Raw genomic sequence first — 23,824 nt, 5'->3', positions numbered from 1 at the left:
AGTCCGACGTGGGCGAAAGGTGCATGGTGTAAAGGGGGGTGGGGGTGGGGGTGGGGGGTGGTGTTGGTGGGGTGAGGGGGTTACAGTGAGCAATGGGTGGGTGAAGGCACAGGTGGGAAGAATGCAACCAAGAGGCAAACAACGCCTCAGACAAGCTTGTGAGACCTCCCACAGTAACCGAATAAACACGGAGAAACACACATGCACACACACGCACACACACACACACAAACACAAATACGCACACCGCACACCCAGTTATTAGGTGTGCTGCTCGCTGGCCTGGCCTATATAAACCATCTGCTTACGTTAACTATTGCCTGTCTTTGTTTAACATGTGTGCAGACAGAGGTTACAGTGAACACCTGCAGAGCGTGGCAGCAATGTGGGAACTACACTTGATATATCAATTAATTGCAATTTGTGTTTTTCTTCATAGATGTTTTATTCTTATTTTTTAATCCTTTGATTGAGCCATCATATCCATGAATGTGGGGGTGTGAGTTCTCTGGTCATGCACAGCCTCATCCAAGCTTCCCCTGACCTTCCAGGCTCCTCTGAGGCCTGTAATTTGGAGCGCCTGACTTGGAACCAGCCCTAGAGCTAATCACCATTTGGTATCTGACAGATTAACCCACCATAGAAATACAGGCACGCTCACACATACACACACAGAGCTTGCTGCCTGCCTGCCTACTGCATGATTAACTGGAGATAAGGGAGCGCTTCAAACTCCCTGGATTCTCAGGGATATTTAAAGCCTTCATGGAAATTTCCATAGGGAAGGAGGTGGTGTGGCAATGGAAGTGGTCTACAGTGTGTGTGTGCAGAGAGAGTGATGCACAGTCACTCTCTGTTACTTCCAACAACTGTATATTAGCAGCTAAAGCTCCGGCTCCGCTGCGCAGGCTCCAGTAAAGGCCTTTCTGTGTGAAAGGCTCCTGCCTTTGTGTGCATCAGACCGTGGCGGCCTCAGCCTCCAGGAGAGCGGGGCAGTGGAGAGAGCGAGGGGGAGAGAGTGCAAGGAGACAGAGAGAGAGAGAGAGAGAGAGAGAGAGAGAGAGAGAGAGAGAGAGAGGCAGGGAGCAATGCACAGAAGAGCGCTCAGGAAAAAACAGCTGCCAGCAGGAACAGGGTCACGAACATTGAGTGATTTCCAGCCTCCATCGATAGATACTATTCTTAGTGAAGGCTTATGAAAAGAAGGATGCAGAGAGCTTTGTTTGAATGTGAGCAGTTCCAAGTCTCACAGGCACCGTTACTGTTAAGGCCCACAAAAGTCTATTAGTTTTCTCTCTGTGATACTCGAAAATCTTCCCACCTGTGTAAGCAGGCCAGGTTGGATCTGCAGAGGCTGGGCACCAGGGGCCTGCGTCACTATGGGAACAGCATTCTCCATCCGCACAGAGTAACTGGTGTGCTTGGAGGGGGACGCCTGCAGCCCTGTGCACAAATAAAACACACACACACACAATGTCAACAAGTAAGTGCAGCAATATTTTCTACATCTGTCACTTATAAACAACATCATGCTATCTGCAAAATTAAGAGCCAGGGAACAGACAATGGGTTATATGTGCAAACTGATTTATCTGCATTCAACAGATGTCAAAAGCCTTCTGCTATGTTAAAAAATAGAAACTCTACTGAGAAAAACAAAAAACAGTAGCTATTTATCAGCCATTCCACGGAAAGAATAAACAAACAAATAAGACAACGCCTCGGAGCTCTTCTGCCCTCTCAGTGCAAACTCAGAGGAGACAAAAGGGGGCGTGAGTAAGCATTACACAAAGGTATAACATTTCCTTTCAAATGATAAATTGCTTCATCAAGTTATCATTGAATCATCGTTTGTATGATACAATTGACACTGCCTGTTGGGTTGCTAGGCTAAAGCTGGGACACTAGAAAGCTAACAACAAAAGAAGAGGACTGTGGGCAAAGAGACAGAAGTAAAACTGACTACAGTAACTGTATTTGGTGCCAGATAAATGCTTAAAACAAACACTGGTCTTAAGGTTGAACTACTTTACTGTAACTTTTTTGTACTTTACTGCTTTTTCATGGCTGAGATCTTATGCTTTGCACAGATCCCCACACATCTCATTCTATCCATTCCCGATAATGCACACTGACTGCTCAGACCTCCTTACCTTGGAAGCCAGGTGGGCAGACGATGAGCGCCTGCTGGAAAGGGTCGGGCCGGGCAGCGCAGAGCTGAGGAGCCCCCGGCTGCAGGGGCATGCTCCTCTGGGCCACGGCTGCCATGGAGGCAGCTGAGGGCTGGTAGAGTGCAGATTGGTAGTTTAGTATGGAGACATCAGGACTTGCAAAGGAAAGGGTGGCATTGTTGGTGGTGGAGGAGGGAGCCAGGTTGGTGGCCTAAAGGAATGATGGGACCAAAATAAAAATCATGAGAGTGGAGGCTCTGATGGCATGGACGGGAAAGTGGAAGTGCTCCAAGGAGGGAAGGCTGAAGAAGCAGGCAGGGCAAAAACAGAAAGGTAAAGATGCAAAACAATCACCAGATCAAGAGAAGATGGATAGCTGGGGCATCCATCATTGATGAGAGCCAATGGAAGATTGAGGAAATTGGACAACTGATTTGAACGCATCTTAAAATATGCGCATTGTTGATTTGATTAATTAGAGGGAGAGAAAGAATGTGAGGAGAGATGCAATCAATGCTGGAATTCTTAGAATAATTAACCATCAATGAGCAAAATGCCATCAGAGAAAAGAGATTTTGATCCTTTTATATCATTTTCAGCATTTACTGACCTCATGTCTTTAGACTAGAGTAATGCACTGCTGGACCGGAAAAATGTATACTGTCTATACTAATAATACACTGTGCATGAATTGATGCTTTATATGTCTTGAGGTGGTATTTTGACACAATTAACCACACAGCAACACAAGCATTTTCCCTTATTATCACATTTCAATGAGCATAAAGTCATAAGGAGAATACATGATAATATCATGGTAATGGTACAGAATAATGAGTCAATATAATGAGCTGCAGCAAAATTTGACATTCCATGTCACAGCTTCACTATCTAGCCTCCAAATCAATACGCCTGACAGGAGTAATATTTCACAGCCAACAGTCATTCTATAATTATGTAAGCTCAGGTCACTCTAGCACATCTTGACCATTAATAAGACATGCGGAATACTAAGACCGCCAGGGAACATCCTGGAGACAAACAAATGCTTTTAAGAGACACCGTTCGCTCAGCTTGTAGCAAGTATTTGCTCCACGAGACACCGTCTAATTTTAGCCTTTTCATTTTGCATACATAAGGATGGAGGGAAATACAGAGACAGCGCTTTCATTTTTCATTTGCTCTCTTTAGCGTGTTCAATGAACACCAGGGGAGGGAACATAATCAATACGGCACTGTGGCATTCATCATAAACAAGCACAGGAGCAGCAAAATACAAGCCAAAGATGCATACCAGCCTTGCAAATGAATCGAGCTGAATAAATCACTAACTTAAGTCTGTCTATATGCCCTGAGAGCCGGGCGTAAAAAAGACAAGCCGAGGGAATGTTAATCCATTTAAATCACAGCAAGATGGGTTTTTTTTTTGTCGCATGGTACACAGTGTGAGCTGGCTCGATATAGTTGGTGATAAAGAACTCTGTTTACTAAAGAATGGGGAGGGGGGGGCAGGAGTTGTAACTAAGCTCAATCTGGAAAACCTTGCAACCCCACGCTCTGTGATTCCGGCAGTAGCCAAAAGTCAGCAGTTTCGATTCATAGGCCGTACGAGAACGAAGCGGTAAAGCACCACAGGCTCAACCCGGAGAAATGGGAGGAAAGAAGAGAAGACAGAGGAGGACAGGAGGGAGAGGAGGGGAAATGAGAGGAAGCCTGGTAAAGGGATTCTTAAGGCCTGAAAGCCCCAGAATGCAAGGCAAGCAGGAAGTAAGGGCTTGTCATGTGTGTAATCAGCACTTTGTGACAATCCCACAGGACCTGGGGCACAGGCAGAAATGCAGGCAGACAGATATACATGCACCAAGGCAGTAGGAATGGAAACGTGCAGACGGACAGGGAGAACAGATGGAAAAAAATAAAAAATAAAACAAAGGGACAGATAGCTGCTCACGGGATGCTAAGCTGTTCAACCACTGATATTTGGCTCTATTTTTTTTTATTCTGGCTGTGTTAGCAAATGCATCATTCAAAATTTTTGGGCTCGGTTTTAATTATCCGTTTTGAACCATTCTATATTTTCATAATGCTATTATTTTGAAGGTCACATATTTTACTACTTCTATCTGTACTTTTTACTTTCAGCTGCATCTCTATTAAGATACAACATATAATTGTCTTTATGATAATTTTACTGGAGCCCACTGTGGAAATGCAAAAACCGTAGCTAAAATCATTTCCATACTTGTGTCTGACAGCTAGGACATTGACTATCAGTGGTTTCCTAATAGCTTGCTGATGAATGAGGATGTTTATTTATTTTCAGCTTTACCTGGCTGTGCACAGTGTTCAGCTGGTTGTTGAAGGTCATGGTGAGGTTGGTGGAGGTGCTGGGGGCCACATGGGTGATAAAGGGCGTCTTGCTCTGGTTGACCGTGTCGTACATGTTGACACGACGCTTACAGATCTCCATATTTTGGAAGCACGACTTCACGCTGCACGGACAAGAGAGCGGGAGAGGGAGACAGAGAATGAATGAGATGACAGTGGCAGATGTTACTTCACTGATCAAACTGATAATTGATAACAATAAACAACAACAACAGAGTCTGCTGGGGCTCGTACTGTGTGCTGTGCGGGAAATCGAGGAGATGTGACATAGTGACGAAGGGGTGGTTGAGCGTTTCGATGGGGGTGATCCTCTTGTCCGCGTCGATGGTCAGCATCTTGGTTAACAAGTCGATGAACTCCCTCCTGTCGGCCTTTTCCGCCAGCATGTCGCTCCCCTCCAGATCTGATGTCATGTTCACCTGGATGCATGAAACAAACAAGCAAACACATACACACACACACACACACACACACACACACACACACACACACACACACACGCTTCTTAGCATTTCAAATAGCTGATTGAGTATTCAAGGTCTCTAATGTTTCTGCAGACGTCAGAGAAAAATCTCTCCCGCGGTTCATTCCCATAGAGAGACCTATTAATACTCACAAGGCCTCATCAGTTAGGGTGTCAGTTTGTGTGTCACAGAGCCCAGTGATAACCTTGCACTTTAGTGACATTATAAACATTTGCACTGGTATTCATAGCACCACTTGAAATATCTCCTGGCGCCTTCACTGAGATTTTTATCTATTCCTAAGATGTGAAAACAAACAAAAAACATGAACCCAATAAATGCTGCCATTGGCGAGTCGTTAAAGAACCCTTTCACAAAGAACACCATTTTCTGAGTGCCTCTGAAAGAGCTGACATAAGACAACTTAACCTAAATATGTTCTGAGGCAGTTCTGGGAAGCTGCCTTGGAACATCATGTTGCTTCATCTGTATTAAGCACTGCAGCTTAGGTTGTGGATAAATACTGGGGAAAGCAGCAGATTTCTGCTTTGATGCAAATCTACATAAATAGCAGGAATTGATTTGGTAGGAAATCACTCTGGGGTCTGGGCTTTACTTTTCGGGTTGTCATGTGGGGTGAGGAATGAAGGAAGCAGGACAAGGTCGTGATATAGCCTGTCTGGGCTTAAGAGAACAAGCAGATTGTCAGGCAACGCGACAGGGACAGAGACAGGGACAGTGGCGACAAACAGGCAGCCTTGTTTATTGTGGTTGTGCCATGCAGAGGTAGCAGGCCTGTTTTTCATAAGGACGCAGCCCTTATCTGTAGGCCTGCTCCAGGGGCTATCAGATGTGCTGCCAGTCAACACCGCAAATCTGATTCAATTCTGTCTCTCTATGCAGGTTATTCAGGCTCTGTAACCATTCCTCTCTGCTTGCCATCTCCGCTGGCTGTGATAAAGGAATAATCTGCAGAATGAGGTGAGAAATAATCACATTGTCCTCTGCTAGTCGAAGAGATGACTTTGGGAAATGTACAGTTCGGCGGCACATGCATAGCATGTGGCTGAGTTGTGGCACAATAATCAGGCTGGATGAGGAGAGGCCTGAAGAGGAAAAAAATAAGTTTGCAATCATCAATTTAATTTTAATTTAATTTAATTTTAAAGTATGTGAATTTACAAGATAGAAAAGATATTTTCAGGCTCCATTTGCTTTCAGTAACAGCAATAGGCAACATTTGGCATTTCCAAATCTTGAATGAAAATGGTCTTTAAAGAACACAGGGGCTTCCACTAACACGGTCAGCCTTGCGTGTCTTGCATGTCAACGGCTGTTTATGGAGCCACATCTGTGCCGTGAGGAGCACTGACATGCCACTCTGGAGTAAGGGCAGGGATGGCAGATGTCGAGCAGTGGGACAGATTGGGCTACGCCTCAGGAGATGTGGAGTTAGGCATGCAGGATGCAGGCCCATCTTCTACACAGCACTACAACATGTGCAGATTCGCCCATAAACTTTATTTCACAGTGGGAGGAGAGGTCGGAAGAAAGGAAGAGTGTGTTTAAGTGCATCTAATAAAAAGGAAGATAAGGTGAAGAACATGCTGCTCCTCTTGCCGTGGCTTCACTCCTATCAACAGAGATATCGCATGATTGCAGATCAAAGTGAAATCCATTTTTGAGCAGTTCTGGCCTTCCCTCCATTTGCATCGGGCCATTTTCTGTAAGTTGGGTCTCTGATTTACTCAAATTAGATATACTTGTGACTAAAGCCTCCCCACATTTCCCACGACTGAAAGGAGGTTCATTATCTCTTCCTGGCACCCAGCCCCTCTGTCTTGCAGGGCCTTCAGCTATATCATCCATTATACACGCGGAGACAGATGTCCACAAGGCTGACTTGTTTATACGGCCGGGATAGTGAGATGGGGCAAAATAGACATTTTTTCTCCCACATTAAGCCTGTGCAGCTCGACTGTATCTCCTCTGTGTTTCTGTAGTAAGCTGAGTCTGGCTGCAACAGTGAGAGGAAGATGGGACACAGAGCTTGAAGCGTAGGAGACAGAGATGACCCAGGGGATATCATACCACTGCAGGTTGGTTTCATTAAACTCCATGCTGCATGTGTGTGTGTGTGTGTGTGTGGTAACTGCAAATTCAACAAACCCAGGCAGTGATAGTATCTTGCCCCAGCCGACAGCATGTTATTCCAGACAGGCCTGACAGCGGCCCTGGGCGCTACTGGACAACCATAATTGTCTCCATCACTTAAGTAGCTACATGTGTTGGGTATCCAGATAGACAGTTTCCAGAGGCTGCTGCTGCTGCTGCTGGTTGGGCACCAAGATGACCATATTCCAAAAGAAATAATTCACCTGCTTAACTCTTATCTCTTGGCTAGTCTTTATCAGAGGCAGCATCGAGGAGCGTGATGACAAGTGAGTACAGTCAGAGATTCGAAGGGACCTGGGAAAAACACTGTAATTTTCCATCACTGCTTCCGTTATCTGCCAGCAGAACCAGCATTTGGCCAAGTCAGGGGAAACAAAACAACACTCACTATCATCTCACTGTCAGGCACGTCCTATCAAAAATGTCTTGGCTACATGTGAACTTTCCCACCGTGGAGAGATGAATTCAGTCTGAGTCTCAGAGGAAAGGGACAAAAGATGTAGGCGAGGTCAATGACAGTGCCTCTCCGCATGTAAGTCTATAAGTCACTTCCTGGAGTTATGTAAGATCCTCCTAAACAAACAGTTTCCCTCAGGTGACATGCAGGGCTGCAGGGGGGCTAACCAGATGTGTCGTGCAGACACAATATGTTGCGGGTCCCACTGAGCTGGTCTGAAAAACCGGTTGGGATCTCCTGGAATGTGTGCACGTATGAGTGTGTGTGTGTGTGTGTCAGTAAAAGAGAAAGAGAGAAGGGGGGGCAGAACAACATTTTGTACCTTTGCCCTCTACATGCTTACATGCACTGCAGATGTACGGAGCGAAGGCGTAGCCACAACACTCGTCCCAGCTTAAATAAGAAAGCAAACTGTACATATCTAACAAGTTAACCAGCCTTCGCCACATGTTCAGCTCAAATGTCTGTCTGTAACTTATTAGACCGCAGTTAAGCAAAATGAAGAGCAGAGGCAGAGTTGAGGAAGGGTTTTTCAGTGAACAGCTGCTTTCATTTCACTGCTGTAAAATTCTATATAGCAGCAGAGCTCCACCGCATCTGGAGATCAGGGCTTGAAAGGATAAATATTTTAAAGGTCTTCAAATATTTGATAGATAATTCTCGGGATGTGATGGATCAAACTGGCCCAGGACCTGAGTAGCCTCATCAGAGGAAGCTTCAAATGTGAGACAGGTGGGTGCGATTGAAGAAAAAGACAAAAGCAAAAAAAAAAAAAAAGAAAGAAAGAAAAAAAATCCATCTTTTGTCCAAAGAGCTGTGCTTTGTGATACTGAAACAGCATACCTGCGCCATATCATCCAAGCAGTTGAAGATGTACTTGCGAGCCTCCTTGGACTTGATCCCCGTTTCACCCTCGTGGTCCTCTGGAGTCTGTGGGAGACAAGAAGCAGATGTTCATCCCAAATCCCATCACACTTCCCCTCTGGAAACGCACTATTTACATTTGGCTCATTACAGCCTCTTGTTGTTGATGTGCAGCAGGACTCGGCTTGCCCTCTGAGCAACCCTGGGGTAGCACACAGACACTCATCTAACAGCCAGGGAAGATTGGAGGGGGAATTGCATGTGGAGACACACACTATATCACACCAACGCCGAGACGATGTACAGAGCATACACTGCGCTAGTTCACATGGACACACATTTACATAAACTACATGAAAATGCAAAAACAAGAACAAACACATGTGATAATTATCTTTCAAAGGTTGAAAATGTACCCGCAACGAATCTGTGTTGACTGTAAAAACCTCCTGACTGAACACATGATATTTTTAATTACAGTCAGCAAAGCAACGCAGCTGCTGTTACATGGAAACACATGGCAAGGTCAGTTTGAAGCTGAGCAATCGCTCTTCAGAGTGGAAAAGAAGTGGTCAGGATGCCTTGATGTTTGACTTTCCACATACCAAAGACACTAGAAGACCATGATGACTTACAGCAGTGGTGTCAAGTGCGAGCTAATACTCCATCTCTGTCTTTCTTACAATGCTGCTATCAACTCACCCCCCCCCCCCCCCCCGCTGCCCTCCTTTCTTTATAGTTACAACAATGTGTTTTTTAAAGGCCTCACCAGCCCATAGCTCTAACAGTTTTTCATAGAAATTCTTCAGTGTGGGCAAACATGAAAAAGTTGAGTAACTTTTAACTAAAAGCTAAAAGCCCGTGGGGCAGCTGACTTGAGAGCATCAGCTCTATATTAACATGTCTTCATTTAAAGGGCCGATCATGACCCTCATCGGCTGTTGTCAGCGCGGTATGTTGATGAGATTCATAAGAAATGCACTCGGCTTTTCGAAGAAGATCAGTCCAAGGCACAGGCAGAGCAGACGTGGAAAAACACATCGCCATACCCTGCAGAGATGGATCAGTGTTTGCAATTTGATACAGTCAGGAACTCAGTGTGCAAACTCACTGTGTGACACACAAAAGTTCAAGTTAAGTTAATCAGGTTAGAAAAGAAAGGAGCACACCTCCTCATCGAGTGGCCTACATAAAGGGACGGGGTGGGGGTGGGGGGTTAGAGTAGACACCCTCTGAGCTTGATTCACCAGGCTGGGTTTCCATTTGCCAAATCCTCTAACACAGATCCATTTTGCTCTCATAACTCTCTCACTTTGTTTATAGCCAGAAATAGGGCCTGTGTTTCTGGAATATCAATGTCAGCTTTTGCTGGTGAAGTATGACCTGCTACTAGAAGGATGTTCTCGATGCTGCGTATCTGTATCATTCCAGCTGTACCTTAAGTCTCCAGAGGGGATAGGTCGAGTCGGGGTCTCTGTTGAAGAACCTGGTGGTCTTTGTCCCTGCGCTCAACAGATACTCCGCAGGCAGACCCTGTGTCTGTGAGATGTACCGGATCTGCAAGAAAGAAGATGGAAAAACACAATCACATCACATGCATGACTGAAACATAAGTTGCATCTTATTGTGGAGCACTGTGAAGCTTTCATGCTGATCACCAAAAAAGCTAAAACTTTAGGAAGATTGTTCTTTTTGGCTGACATTAACTACTCCAAACATATCTGCCTGAAATATGCAGAGTACCAAAACATGACCTGAGCTCAAGAGATTGATTAAGTAGTTGTAAATGAGACACTTTGCCTAAGTTTTGGGGCCTGTGAAAAAAATCGGGAAAGCTTGTTCAGTGATGGAGCACAACTTGCTCAAGGTTTTCCCACTGAGCCTCGTCTGAGTGATAGAGAGAGGGGAACGCAGCAATGTCTTGCTCTGGAGCACAGGGGCTGCGCTAATTGGACAAGTGGCTCCGTGGCATCTGTTCAGATAAACAGGGAGGCTGCGCAAGAATCATCAGGGGCTGTCAGGGGGATTAGAGAAGCATTCCCACCCTCCCAAACACACTCACAAGCACACACACACACACATACCACCGCGGAGGGAGAACACACGCAAATGCATATACACATAAACGCACGTGAACGCAGACGCATGGGTGCGCTAGCTAACCCAACATCCGAACACGCACAATCATGAGCTGTTCAGGAGGTCAGGAGACAATTTGAAGGTCCGAGCAATCGTGTGTTACCTGATCGTACTCTGAGGCTCCGGGGTAGAGGGGCCATCCCAGGAAGAGCTCAGCTATCACACAGCCCAGGGACCACATGTCTATGGCCTCACAGAACGGCAGGCCCAGGATGATCTCCGGAGCCCTGAGGATAAAGAAAAGACAGGATTGTTGGAGCGTTATACTCTTATAGGAAATGTATAAGTTCAGACTGAGCCGAGCTATTATGGGACAAAGACATTAAAAATTGAAACATACTATAAATGCAACATGACTACATTGTCATTTTCAATATAAAGTCATATCTGCAAGAGCCTTTTCAGAAGAGTCTTTCCACGCTTCCTAGGAACTGATGGAAAGCAGCCTAGTGTAGTACACACAGGTCAGAAGAGGAAATAATCTATGCTGAATATGTAGGAGTGAGCTGGAGACTGTCCACAAATTTTACTAACATTCCCAGAGCCAATACCATTTAATTAGACAACAAAAATTAGCGTTTTTTTTTTTTTTTTAGCAAACAGACCACAGTTCTACAGCAAGACAGGCGATTCAATTAATTCGCTGTGTCTGAAGGCTGTCATGTTGGCAGTTTCCAAGGTGGCACCTCGCAGATAACTGATGGATGAACCGTGCAGGAGCACCAATCACTGAGCCCCATCTCTGCTAGTCAAACACAGGCACCGTGCAGAGGTAGAAGTGCATGTTTACTGTGTTTCACGGTCCACAGCCACAAAGCAATGTGGAAGCAATTATGCCATGAAAAATAAAACCAACATAAATATTCTCTTGAGCATGCAATGAGCTTCATCCGGGTTTTTAGTAGGCTGCATTTCAGTTAATAATGTCAGTGCTTAATTCCCACACACTGGCTTTTCCCAGTCGTACACACACACAAACAAACACACACACACACACACACACACACACACACACACACACACACACACACACACACACACACACACACATACATACAGTGATACACCACTTTAGATCATTTTAGTGGTGAGAGAGATAAATATCTATGATTTGATGAAAAAGGAGAAATATTGTTTGAGTTATCTGAACAGCGCTGCAGTCCCAAACAATTCTCAAATTTAATTCAACGCGTTTTATGTCCTGTCAGAAAGACTAATACACTTCTTCTGAGCTCATGTCTCTGATGGGGCTTAAAATAACCAAGAACATAGTGACTCTGCTCGCTAACAATCCAAGCCACTTTCAAGAGGTTCTCAGGCTGTCACCACTACAGGCGAGGCGTCTTTGGTCTTGAGCTCTTTTCCTATCTATAACGTCAATCTAGACTGAATGGCTAAAACTGAAACCCCTCTCTAACAATTAATAACATATTAACAGCATGACATACAGATCACAGGAGCTTAAGGCTGATCTTGGAAAGTTTCTTGTTTTCATTGCAGAGTTCACAATGCTAATTGCTGTGACCATGGTAACTAGGCTACCCCCCCACCCCCCCCCCACCCCCCCCCCCCCCCCCCCCCACTCCAAGCCTAGGCGGGCTCTGGCAGGGTTTTGGTCGCAGAGAGACAAATGAGGGGGACTGGCCTCGGGCCCGCTGGAACTGTAGGTACCAGGGAAACAGAGAATGTGGAAAACAGCATGGGGGGACGCCATAGGACTTTACAGGCCTGCAGGGGGGCAATGGGTGAGCGGTCTGAGGGCAGCTGGAGGGGTTTGGAGGAGAATGAATGAACACACCTCGCGTATTTAAAAGCAAATTTCTAACTGTAGCAGCATGCCCCCTATTCACTGCTCGCTGATGCTGAGTGAAATCAAATGAGGGCACAGGCGATCCATTGGACACTGAGATATGGCCGCTATGTAGAGGCAGAAGACACAGACAGGATGGACGAGTAGATGAGAAAAACAAAAAAACGAAACAAGAGGAAGAGAGAGAGCGAAGAGAGGCAGAGACAGAAATAAAGCAAATGAGGGGGAGCAGCGCTTTGCTCAGTGAAGAGCTCCTGTCACAGAAGGTGGTTATTGGGGTCTCAAGGGCAGCAGTGGAGCAGACACCAAGACAACACTCTAGCAACAGTATCTTAGGGCACCATTACACACCAATACAAAGACACCTTCACACACAATGAGCCGAGACGTCTATCAAAGGGCTGCCAAAGAAACATAAAGGAGCCTGCTAGGAGGTGATAGAAGAGGGAACAGCGCGGTCTGCTGAAGGTAGGGGAGAGAAGAGATGGACAACAGGACAAGGATCAGCATGATCCTCCTCTAACAGCCTGTTAGGCGGGAGTTTCACTGTGGACATAACAAAAATAACAGCTGCACACGCACACACACACACACACACACACATAGGTACACCACTTCACAGAGAAGCAAGCGCACCAAGAAAGTAAACTCAAAGCTATACTTCCTGTGTCCCTTTCACCTTGATACAGAAACACACTCAGTCAAACATGATGAGGAAAACATGAGCACATGTTCATATGCAGATTTTAACAATCCTATTATCCAGCATGGGTTTGAAGACTAGATCAATTTAAAGTCTTCAGAAACTGAAGTCAAATCTTTTCAGCACTTTGTTTCATGACAAAACACGGAACAATGCACAGAAGTTTGTGAAGATTATATTCTATTTATACATTCAAACATCATTGTTTGTACTTCAGCTCTTCGGTTATCATGCTTTCTGTGCAGAAGTTGATAATAGAAGCAGGCAGCACAGTGACATCGTCATCGTAGCAACAGCATTTTTTTTTAACCTATGCAATAGTTTTACGATATAATGAAACCAATATACTGGAGTGGCCCCGCAGTCCTGCGGTGCATTTGTCATCTCAATAGGATTCACACATTCCTACATGAAGAAAAAAAAAAAATATATATATATATATATATATATATATATATATATATATATAATATATATATATATATATATATATATATACCCCCTCATTTGCATGAGTATGAGTTCTCCAAAAACCTTATCTGACTTCAAGAAACCAAAAATATATATGAGCCATGGCAAACTGCAAAGAGAGATGGGCTGTTCTCACAATACAAGGCTGTTTTTTTTGACTCAGCTGCGAGGAAATTCTCCCCATCAAAACGCACTGTGGAAATGAAAGCCGCAGGAAGCCCTTTCATCAGAGGGTCCTCTAGATCACTGCAATTCCAGCGGACACATACAGACCACAGCACCTTCAACTTGAAGCCTGATCCTTTTTCTTTACCCTCCCAACTTCCAACATCAGTCACCATTATGGTATGTAATTCATACAAGCTCAAAAACAAGTAAAACTGACGCAAGAGACGAGCTAAAGGGCAGCTGACGCAGAAGCGATGTCATCTGGCTTTTGTAACAGCCAACTTCAACAAAACCTACTTTCATTAGAGGCAATTAGTGCTAGGTGTTTAGCTTTAGTAGCACGCATGAAGCTGTGCGCCATGACCACATGGACATTGCCCTTGTGTGTGATGGAGAGATTTGCTAGTGTTGATGTTATGCTTGGATCCATTTCAGCCTGAACCTTCCAGGGTTACGCTCCAGTGCTCTACTTAGGCTGTTCTCGTGGCTCCTCTGCCTCTCTCACAGAAAGCTCCTCCGCTTCAGTGAAAGACAGAGAGAGAGAGAGAGAGAGAGAGAGAAAGAAAGAGAGAGAGAGAGTGAGCGAGCGAGCGAGCAAAGGAGGGGAGGAAGGAAGAGAGAGGGAGTAACATCGTTGCTCATGATACGAAATGTGATATGAAACCACAAATGCAAATGTGCCCCTACCAGCGCGCTGCTGCCATTGCATGCAAAGCGCTGCACAGCTGCTGCTGATGCAGGCCTTTCACTGGCAGTGATAAACAGCACACACATCTGTGCAGCTCACAAACCTTGCTCCTTTCCTGTCCCCCCTTTCCTTCCTAGCGTAGCAGAGCACAAGAGACTGACAATTCATGCAGATACGACATTTGCTCTTCATCTCCATTTTAGGGCAAAATCAGCACTCGAGCACCCAGAAGTTCAGTTGGTTTTTGACTCACGTAATTCTGGAGCACTTTTAAGACTTTGCCAAAGCGCTTTAAAATAAAAAGAGACTGTTTTCTTCTGTCAGTGGCTCAAAGACCAGAAAACTACACTACACCGGTAAGCTCCAGAATTAAGGTACTTGGACACGCCATCTGAGCATACGACGCTCAGCAGACACTGCCATTTTATCCCCCTTTAAGATGCACCCCACCTCGCTCATCTCCAGCTGACGTGGCCACCACAGACAGTGCCTCTCGGAGTGTGGAGGTGAGCTGTCACATACAGTACATACGGTGTGCGAAAACACTGGCTAGCCAGAGGCTTTTTCTGGATTTCAATGGGAACCCAACTGCATGAGAGGCCTCAGTGTTCAGCCTAGTGGCTCTGACAGCACTGGCCCTTGACAAAAGAGAGAGGGAGGGAGAGAGAGAGAGAGCGAGTCTGCATACTGACATCCTCCCAGCTGGCCTGGTCATTGATGAGCCCCGGTCCCCTTGGGAGCCAGAGATGGCACAACTCATGAATGGGGCCTTTCTTCTGCCACCCCAGCCCACCCTTACACCTCAGCCCCTTCCACCCACCCCCTCTCTGCCAGCCCCAGCCAACCCCTACACCTCACCCTGCTTCACCATCTACCCCCTCCTTACAACCCCTCTGCCAGCAAAAACCCCCTTCAAACCCCTCAAACTAGGGCACTGAGGCCAGTCTAGCGCTCCCCTCCCTGCTCGCCTATCCGCCCTCTGCTCTGTTGAACCGTGCCTGCGCTTGGCTGGCCTGCCAGCCCACACACACATAAACACTTATGCGGACACGCTCGCAGAGACACACACACAGCTGACATCACAGGCTGTGTGCATGTCAGGATGTATCCATCAGGCTGACCTTCCCTTAGCTTGGCTCCAGATGGGAGACTGATGGATCCCTGGAACCCTGCAGCATTTAAACACACACACACACGCACACACATGCACACACACGCACACACATGCACACGCACACAGGTCAGCCAGTCTATGGTAATGGGTTTGATCCCTTTCCTTTCCATTTCAAAGACTTCATCATTGAAGTAACTATGTTTTATTCAATAGGCAGGCAGGCAGTTATAAGTAAAGAGTGGCATGTATACTGAAGGTAAATACAATCTTATACCGGCTATGTTGAAAGCACTGTTATAACATAGTGTTGGCTGTGGAGAGAGGTAGCTGTCCAGTGCTAACAGGAAAAAGCACTTCATGAGTAAAGAGCCTGCCATTAACTTTTCTCCCCTCTAACTCCTTCTCTTCTTTCCCTTTTCCTCCCTCCTCCTTGCCTCTTCCCCTCTCTCCATCCCACGCTTTGCCCTTGCCTAATGTAAAAGGCTCGGGTTGGTGCTGTGAATGACTCCCTTCCTCCCCCAGGGTATTCATCTACATATTCATGCCCTCAAAGGTTCCTCCACAGCCTCTTTGAAGACGCACCGTAGAGAAACACTTTTCTAGATATATTGCATGGTGGTCGCTGACTGTGAAATCAATGTTTGGAGCTACATCCCCTGCCGTGCACCTGTGGCTCGCGGGGACCCACCCCAACCCAAGACACACGCACACACGCACTCTCTCTCACACACACACACACACACACACACACACACACATACACACATTCACTATACCTCTTCAACTGCTCCACCTGCTCTCATCACATCAGAAATCACTGCACAGTGCACAAGCCAGGCATAGGATGCAGTGATCATGTAAATGCACGTTTATGTAAACAGAGAATGTAGATGGCATTTAAATTTAGAGCTTGGGTGTTCCAGGTGGTCGAGGGGTGGGAATGGGGGGAGGGGACGATATCTGGACAAGGCAAACTTTTTCAGAGTCCTTGAGAATTGTTGCCATCGCTCGCTAAGCAGGGGCGACATTCCTAGTGTTCAAGGTCCTGAAAACAGGCCTCCCTCTCCCTCTTTTTCTTTCTCTCTCTCAGAAAAAGGCACAGCGAAAAAGCGCTGACGAGGCCGCCAGTGTTTTACCAGTTCATGTATTAGCATTCCCTGTGGATCGAGCAATGCATTAAAACAAGGCGAATGAAAGCCTATGGAAGGAGAGAAGGAGAGAGGATGTTTCATATGAAGGGTAGACAAGGGGACCCTCGTGAGGATGCAGCAAAAGCAACAGGGAAACTTGCAGCTAAACATTAGCAACTCTGTCGTTCAATAGAAAGTATGATTACACCAACTCAAATGCATCAGTGCGGGCTAATGTAAATATGGACGACAGCTGTGTGCGTGCTCGTGCTGATTCGACACAACGTGACGTGCAGTTCAGCTCAGCAGCCTCACAGGGAGTATACTGTAACTGAGAGGTAATATAGATAGCGTTCTTACATTCTAGGGTCCTCCCTGTTCCCTCTTACAGTCTCACCATGTCACATTTAACCCAACCCCCCCCCCCCCCCCCCCCCCCGCCCCTCATCCCTCCTCTTTGAGGCGTTTTATATGATGAAATATTCAGTGGGCAGAGAGCCACTCCTGTCACTGTGGCACACATGGCACAGTCAATATTAGCACACCGGATATTCTCACATTCCCTCACATGGCATCACCCTATGTCACCACAGAGAGGCCGTTTTTTAAATGACTGTGCTCATAGCAGCGTTAGATAACATATCAGATTTACTGTTAGGTAACATAGAACATCAAACACATATTTAACTGCCCTGGCAATATATCTGCTGCTGTGGAGACTTTCGCCACCCCTCTGAGAAGCATTTTAGTCCCCTTTGCCTCTCTTTTTCCTTCTCCCTCTGCTCGCAAAAGCTTCCATTAGCAATGCTAACATCTACACAAACCAAACAATGAGCGCAGCTAAAGTGCAGCTCAGTTGTTCGTTTTCGACATCTATGCAGTGCTTCATCGTACCCGGTTGGTAATTACCTCTTTCCTGTGGTTATTATTATTCTCCAGCATGCGGCTGATTCTATCAGTAACACATCTCATTTCCACCTGCAACCTGCGAAGGGCTCTCCCTGGCTCCCTGCAGCACCCTCTATAAAACCCCCAACCCCCACCGCCTGGTGCAGGGGTCAAAGGGACAGACCTCCTTCAACGAGGGAGCGAGAGGGAGAAACGACGGAGAGGAGATGAGGGAGGGAAAGACGGAGAGGGTGCGATGGGCACAACAATGGAAGACGAACGCCCTCTTGACCAACACCCACCCACACACACACACGCACACACACGCACACACCAGCGCACACACACACACACACATATTCTGCGCCTTCTGCCTCTCTTCTCAAAGGGTATAGTGCCGAGAAGGATTTGTGTCTGGTAAATGATGGGTATCTGTCATATAGTGATGCTCTCTGCACAGACAGCCTGGAGAGAAGATGTAGGGGATGCCGAGAGGGAGCCTCAAGTCTCTCCAGCCCTATTAGGATAGTGGACTGACAGTCAGACAGTATTAGGCCAGTCTACCAGCCACTGGCCAGACTCAGACCCAACCCTGAGGCATGCACTGCTTTCCTCTGTCAGACTTGAGTCTCCATGACAATCAGACTTTAGAGGAGTCTCTAAATAATAACTTGAAAATGGGTAATTGATATTCCATCCTGGCAGTAAAAAAAAAAAAGAAAAAAGAAAGTATATCTCACAAGAGAAAACAGAGACAAGTTTCTTGGAAGGTACTAAATCACCACTGCTGACCATTCAGAATGATGCCATCGCACCCTCACACTGTGTTAGTCACTACTCTCCGCTCTCAATAAGCCCACAGGGAAATATGTGGGTCACACAGAGATTTCGCTGGGAGTGGGTGAGGCCAAACTAAAGGCAGCAATGCAGACAGACGATAACACATTCTAGCACGCAGTCACTCAGTCAACCAGCTTAACCAGCTGGCAAGCCTGTCACCAATGGCTGAGACATTTACCAAAACAGACAGGAATGCGGCGTAACGGGCAGCGAGACACACTGTGCAGACGGGGCGCGGGCGGCCAGTCAGGCAGATGAGATTGTGTCTGCTGGTGGCGGAGGGATGCTAAAACCCAGAGCCTTGATCACCTCAGCAAATTAGAGTGTACGGGGGATTGAGAGAGCTACACTCCATCTGAGGCTGACATGCAATCAAAAGAAAAGCCAGACAGTTCGTTCAGCACAGTGCAAGCCACAACAGGGCAACCAAGAGCTCGGGCAAAAACTGCAAAAATATATACAGTATATCGTATCGTAATATTCTATCACAGCCTCTCAGTCGAAAAAGCCCAGCATGACAGTTATGTAAACTGCTGGGCAAACAAATCACAATCTCATCTGCTTGCTTGACTGGCTGTCCGTCTCCCTCCTTCTCTTGTGGTTCGTCTGTCTTTGCTGCTGTCTGGTTGATGGTCATTATTGTCATTTTATTCTCTAGTTTCCTCCAGCAAGTTGCTTTAGTCCAATTCAGTCCAGAGCAAGAAATTGCAAGGCACTGCATTGACATGTCCCATTCTGTTGATTTAGGGTGACTCAGATACAGATCAAGTGATAGGAAGGGGGGAGAGAAAGACGGGGGCACACGGTCAATGTGGTTGACTGGATGGAGCCGCGCATATACAGGATATGTGGTAAAAACAACAGACGCCAAAAATCCATTTGAAATGCAGCGCCTGAGAACATATAGCTAGGAGCCACGGGGGCGCCATCCTACCGGCATAATGACATACGTCTCCCTGCCACTCAGTACACGCACAAAACACACATGCACATACACGGTTTCAATCATAAACGCTGCTCTGGTTGACTAGTTCCTTATTTCTGGGGCAAGTGAAAGAGCGCATGGGGGAGACATTTGCGAGGCAGACTGAAAAATCCCCCTACACCTTACACCCCCCCACCCCCACCCCAGCATGAGCTAAAATACAGTACATGCGCTACATTTCTGTACCCCCCCCCCCCCCCCCCCGCTCTATCACTATCCCTTGTTTGACTACCCTCTTCCTTCCTCCCACCCAGTCGGGCAGTAATACCATCTCCTGCCTAATCAAATTCTGCTGTGTGTGACATGAATTCTCGGTGCCCAAGGCTGCGCTGCCTCACGACAAGCTACAGGGCCGTGGAGAGCTGTAACTAAACCTCACACAGGTCCTATAGAGCAGCTCACCATCTCTCTCTAAAATTTAACACAGGGAGCGACTTCCTGGATGTGATTCCCTAGGCTTTCTCTCTTTCTCTCTCTGCCTGCTTCTGCTTCCCTGGCTGCCTGCTTCCGTGTTGGCCTGCCTGTGTGTGTGTCTGTGTGTGTGTGTGTGTGTGTGTGTACAGTGCTGCTCTCTTCTTTGTGGTACATATGTGTGTTTCAGTGAGTCCCTGGAGTACAGCAGGCTCATGGTTAATTAGAGAGGGGATATAGGACAGACTGACAGGGCCTGATCCAGATTGTCACCCAGATGTGGTCAGATCTTAATCTTAACACAGTGACTGACCCCCCCCCCCCTCACAATTAACATCATACATGCATGACAGCTATCACATTAGCATGCAAGAAAATACACAGGTCGCTAAGCACACACACACACACACGCGCGCGCGCGTCCTCAAGAGTGTCCTTCGGGAAAGGTGAAAGCGCTGCTGATCTCGAGTCTTCCCTCCTCAGACTCGTGTCCCTCTATCTTGCCCCAGCGTGCTGCCTGCCTGCTGTGCCTTCAGACACTCTTAACACCGTTCGTCACGCTGCATTCTTCCCTGACAAGAATTAGAAATGTCATCACATAGAGAAACAACAGCAGGATTATTAAAGGCTTTATGGAGGAATTTGGACAAATAGGCCATTCCCTCATAGCCTCATCAGAGGCCGCTCTCCTTTCTGAAACAAATGAAGGGAGACAAATAGTAAGTATTGCGTGTGGTGCTGGTGGTGGTGTTTTTTTTTTAACTTGTAAATGAGGGCTACAGTTTCTTATGTCGAGATCAGTCATGCAAGAGACAAAACCATGTCATGAAGGGGACAGGTGTTTGCCTTTGTGTTTCTCAAAGCTCAAGCCACTTATATACAGGAGGAAGTAAAGCCTTTAAAAAAGTTGAGATACCCCCACCTGAGGCAGAACAAAGCTCAACCGTATCTTTCATATGTCGAAAATATTTTACTTCAAAAGTAGTGCATTTGGATGATATTTGGATCCTCCCCAAAAATGAGAACAATGAAATTTTTGGATTCTACAAAAGGGACAGCGTCTGCTTTTTCACATAAAGCTCCGGGAATAATGATCAGTAACTCACCTTACTGTACTATTAATACACATCGCCAGGGCTAAGAAACCACTGCTAGTAATTAAATGCTTTCACACGAATGAAGCCATATCTGTATGCATGAATTTATAAAACAAAAGATTGTCTCTTATGTTTATTCAATACCATCAATGCTCCTATACCTTTAAAAAAAAAAAACAAACAAAAAAACAAACAGCAAATACATTTATGCCTCTCTCTAAAACCAACAGTAAACACGTGTGAATCAGAAACACAATTTGAAATGTAGCCTTTCATCATCGCTCATTTGTGTTTACGTTGCCGCTGCGTGGTGAAATACAGTGTGAACGCATTTCTTACAGCAGGCAGTAATAATAAGAGAGGTCTTCAAAAACAATCAGTCACAATGACAGGTAATTAATTTAGCCCTGCAACAGTGCAACCCTGCATTCATTTGTAAGTGTAGTCACAGTTAATCACCTCTCAATGACAATACCCCTGTATTGTGTTTCCTTCCCTCTGTCATATAGAGAGATAATTTTCTCCCATCCCCTACTATATGGTCTACCCTGACAAACAATGAAGGCATGCTCGGCATTTAATATGCCATACCTTGTCTATTGAGGGAAAACAATTACTGTACAGCAACAATCAATACGACATTATCCTTTTCATGTAGCCATACTTGAAGATTCAATTATTATGGACAATATGATTTTTTTTTCTTTTTTTTTTTGCTGCTGCCGTGGCCTCACTCAGGGAGACAGCGGACAGTGATGATTTAATCAAAATAGTAATTTGTACAAATATCAAATCTATTCTGGCGATGACATCGTGATGTCCACTATGTAAGCAAAGTGGGTGAAGCTTACATGTGTTTATGTGTCTGATTAAAGAAAGGAGTGACAAATATATTAATTGTAATTAGGCTTCGGTTTGTCAGCATCACCGTGGTGGAACTGCCGAGAGGGGGAGGTCGTATAAAAAGGAGCATGTTGTGGATTTGTAAAGACAAGTGACAGTGAGGAGGGTTAATGTCCCACAGCATGTAGCCTACATATTACCACTGATGAAGGGGATAACACTAGAAATCAAGGGGATTCAATCAATCAGTAAATCAAAATGTTGATTCTTTTTTGTTTACTCCATACAAATAAAAGAGAATAGTGAAATATATTCATTATGATTTACCAGGTGACATCTTCAAATTGCTTTTGTTGTCTGTTGAATAGCCCGAAACCGAAATAACATTCATTTTTCATTGTATCAAAACAGAAAGCAGCGAATGTTTTGCATTTGTGCTTGATTAATGACTTAAACTAATAATTGGTTTGAAATAAACAGCTGAAATAACAAGATTACTTGATTATTTCGCCAAAACATACCCAGCCAAAAGCAAGAATGGAAACTCTGTGTATGAGACGTAATCAAATGAAAGCACCAGGCTCAGATCGCCCCTACACGTGATAATATTATATTATATTAATATTTAGTTTCTATTAAAAGAAAACACTTATAAACACAGGGGGCAGGGTGAAAAGGTCATGTTTACAAGCTAAATGATAGAAGGTTCAAAAAATGTAAAAACTGATAGCACCAACTGCGATTGGAGTCTGTTGCTTGTGGGAGTGTAATGATAGACAAGACTGTTCTGCTCTTTCATGGATTTTTTTTTTTCCATGACAACATATACCAGGGAACAGACGACAAATATGCTGTCATCATGGTTTCATGGCTTGTGTGTGATAAAAACATTCCACACACATATGCATGTCCTGTGACAGCACCATAACTGATGGTTGCCTTCCTTAACCAGGTGTTTTCCTGTCTTAGCTTACCTTGCCCAGAGGGAAGACCGTCCCCTCTCACTGAGCACACACATGCACGCATGCACGCACGCACACACACACACACAACACACACACACACACACACACACGCACACACGCACACACACATACACACATACACACATACACACAACAAAGGCATTCTGGCTCTGAACATTGCCTTTTGTTGTGGAGTCGAAGGCAACAGACAGTTTTACAGTACAAGCAAAAACTGCGGAGCGGCAGCAGCACTGGAGGTGCCTGCTGGAGTCAATGTGAATTTTAAACCGCCGCTAAACATGACACATTTACGAATTCTCAGCCAGGAAATCATATCCCGTCGAAGGCTGTGTACAGAGGAATTCTCTCCTTCTCATCTCTCTCTCTTTGTCTCCCTCCTTTCTCCCTTTTCTTCTTTCCCCTCATCTCCTTGTGCTGTCTGTGTGAACGCTCTGAGGATGCTGCTGGAGGGAGTCCAAAAGGACACAGTGTGAAATGAACACAGCTCTGACCTCCCAGACACCCCCGACACAGCCAATCAGATCACTTCTCCCCAACACACAGGGCACTATAATTGGTTGGTGGGTGGGAAATATGAGCACAGGGGTTTCGAGTGGCGGGAAAAGAAATGAGGGAGTGAGGAGGGTGGTGGTGGTGGGGGGGGCGACGACAAGGGAGTGGTGCTACAGCTCCTCTATGCACTTGAACCAACCCTTTGCCCAGGACAGGACAGGAAATCTCCAGAACAAAAGCTAGATGTCATCTCTTCCTGACAGGCTCGCTCTGAACAAAGCTGCTCTCAGCTGACTGGCAGACTGACCGATCCTGGAGGGAGGTAGCTTCTTGTAATCTGGTCCTGTCTCACATTCCAGTCGTCTCTGACGGACGAGGCGAAAGTGCGTGCCCTGAACTCTCGAAACAGGAAATGAGTCCGAATGTTGTTGCTTTCCCTGGGATGGGGCCTCAGTCAGCTGCGGCCCGCAGAAGGTCGCAAACAACATCGCATGTATAGACACACAAACATGCCCATAAGCTGACATATACACAGAGAGG

General features: G+C 45.9%; 1 protein-coding gene across 4 annotated transcripts in view; it reads right to left on the bottom strand.

The window, feature by feature from the left end:
- Positions 1–23,824, bottom strand: part of hipk2 (homeodomain interacting protein kinase 2) — a 74,166-nt gene that overhangs the window by 13,297 nt on the left and 37,045 nt on the right. For 2 of the 4 annotated variants that reach the window (XM_056386371.1, XM_056386372.1), the window contains exons 3-9: positions 10,762–10,885; positions 9,957–10,076; positions 8,499–8,585; positions 4,794–4,978; positions 4,501–4,663; positions 2,154–2,382; positions 1,322–1,443 (exon numbers count right to left, since the gene is read on the bottom strand). In XM_056386371.1, coding sequence (XP_056242346.1) covers positions 1,322–1,443; positions 2,154–2,382; positions 4,501–4,663; positions 4,794–4,978; positions 8,499–8,585; positions 9,957–10,076; positions 10,762–10,885 — 1,030 coding nt within the window. The remainder of the gene's footprint in view (positions 1–1,321; positions 1,444–2,153; positions 2,383–4,500; positions 4,664–4,793; positions 4,979–8,498; positions 8,586–9,956; positions 10,077–10,761; positions 10,886–23,824) is intronic. The other 2 variants (XM_056386373.1, XM_056386374.1) reach the window with 1 other exon arrangement.

Source organism: Seriola aureovittata, chromosome 10 (genome assembly GCF_021018895.1).
Source record: "Seriola aureovittata isolate HTS-2021-v1 ecotype China chromosome 10, ASM2101889v1, whole genome shotgun sequence".
NCBI lineage: Eukaryota > Metazoa > Chordata > Actinopteri > Carangiformes > Carangidae > Seriola > Seriola aureovittata.
This window is presented reverse-complemented; position numbering and strand designations above follow the sequence as displayed.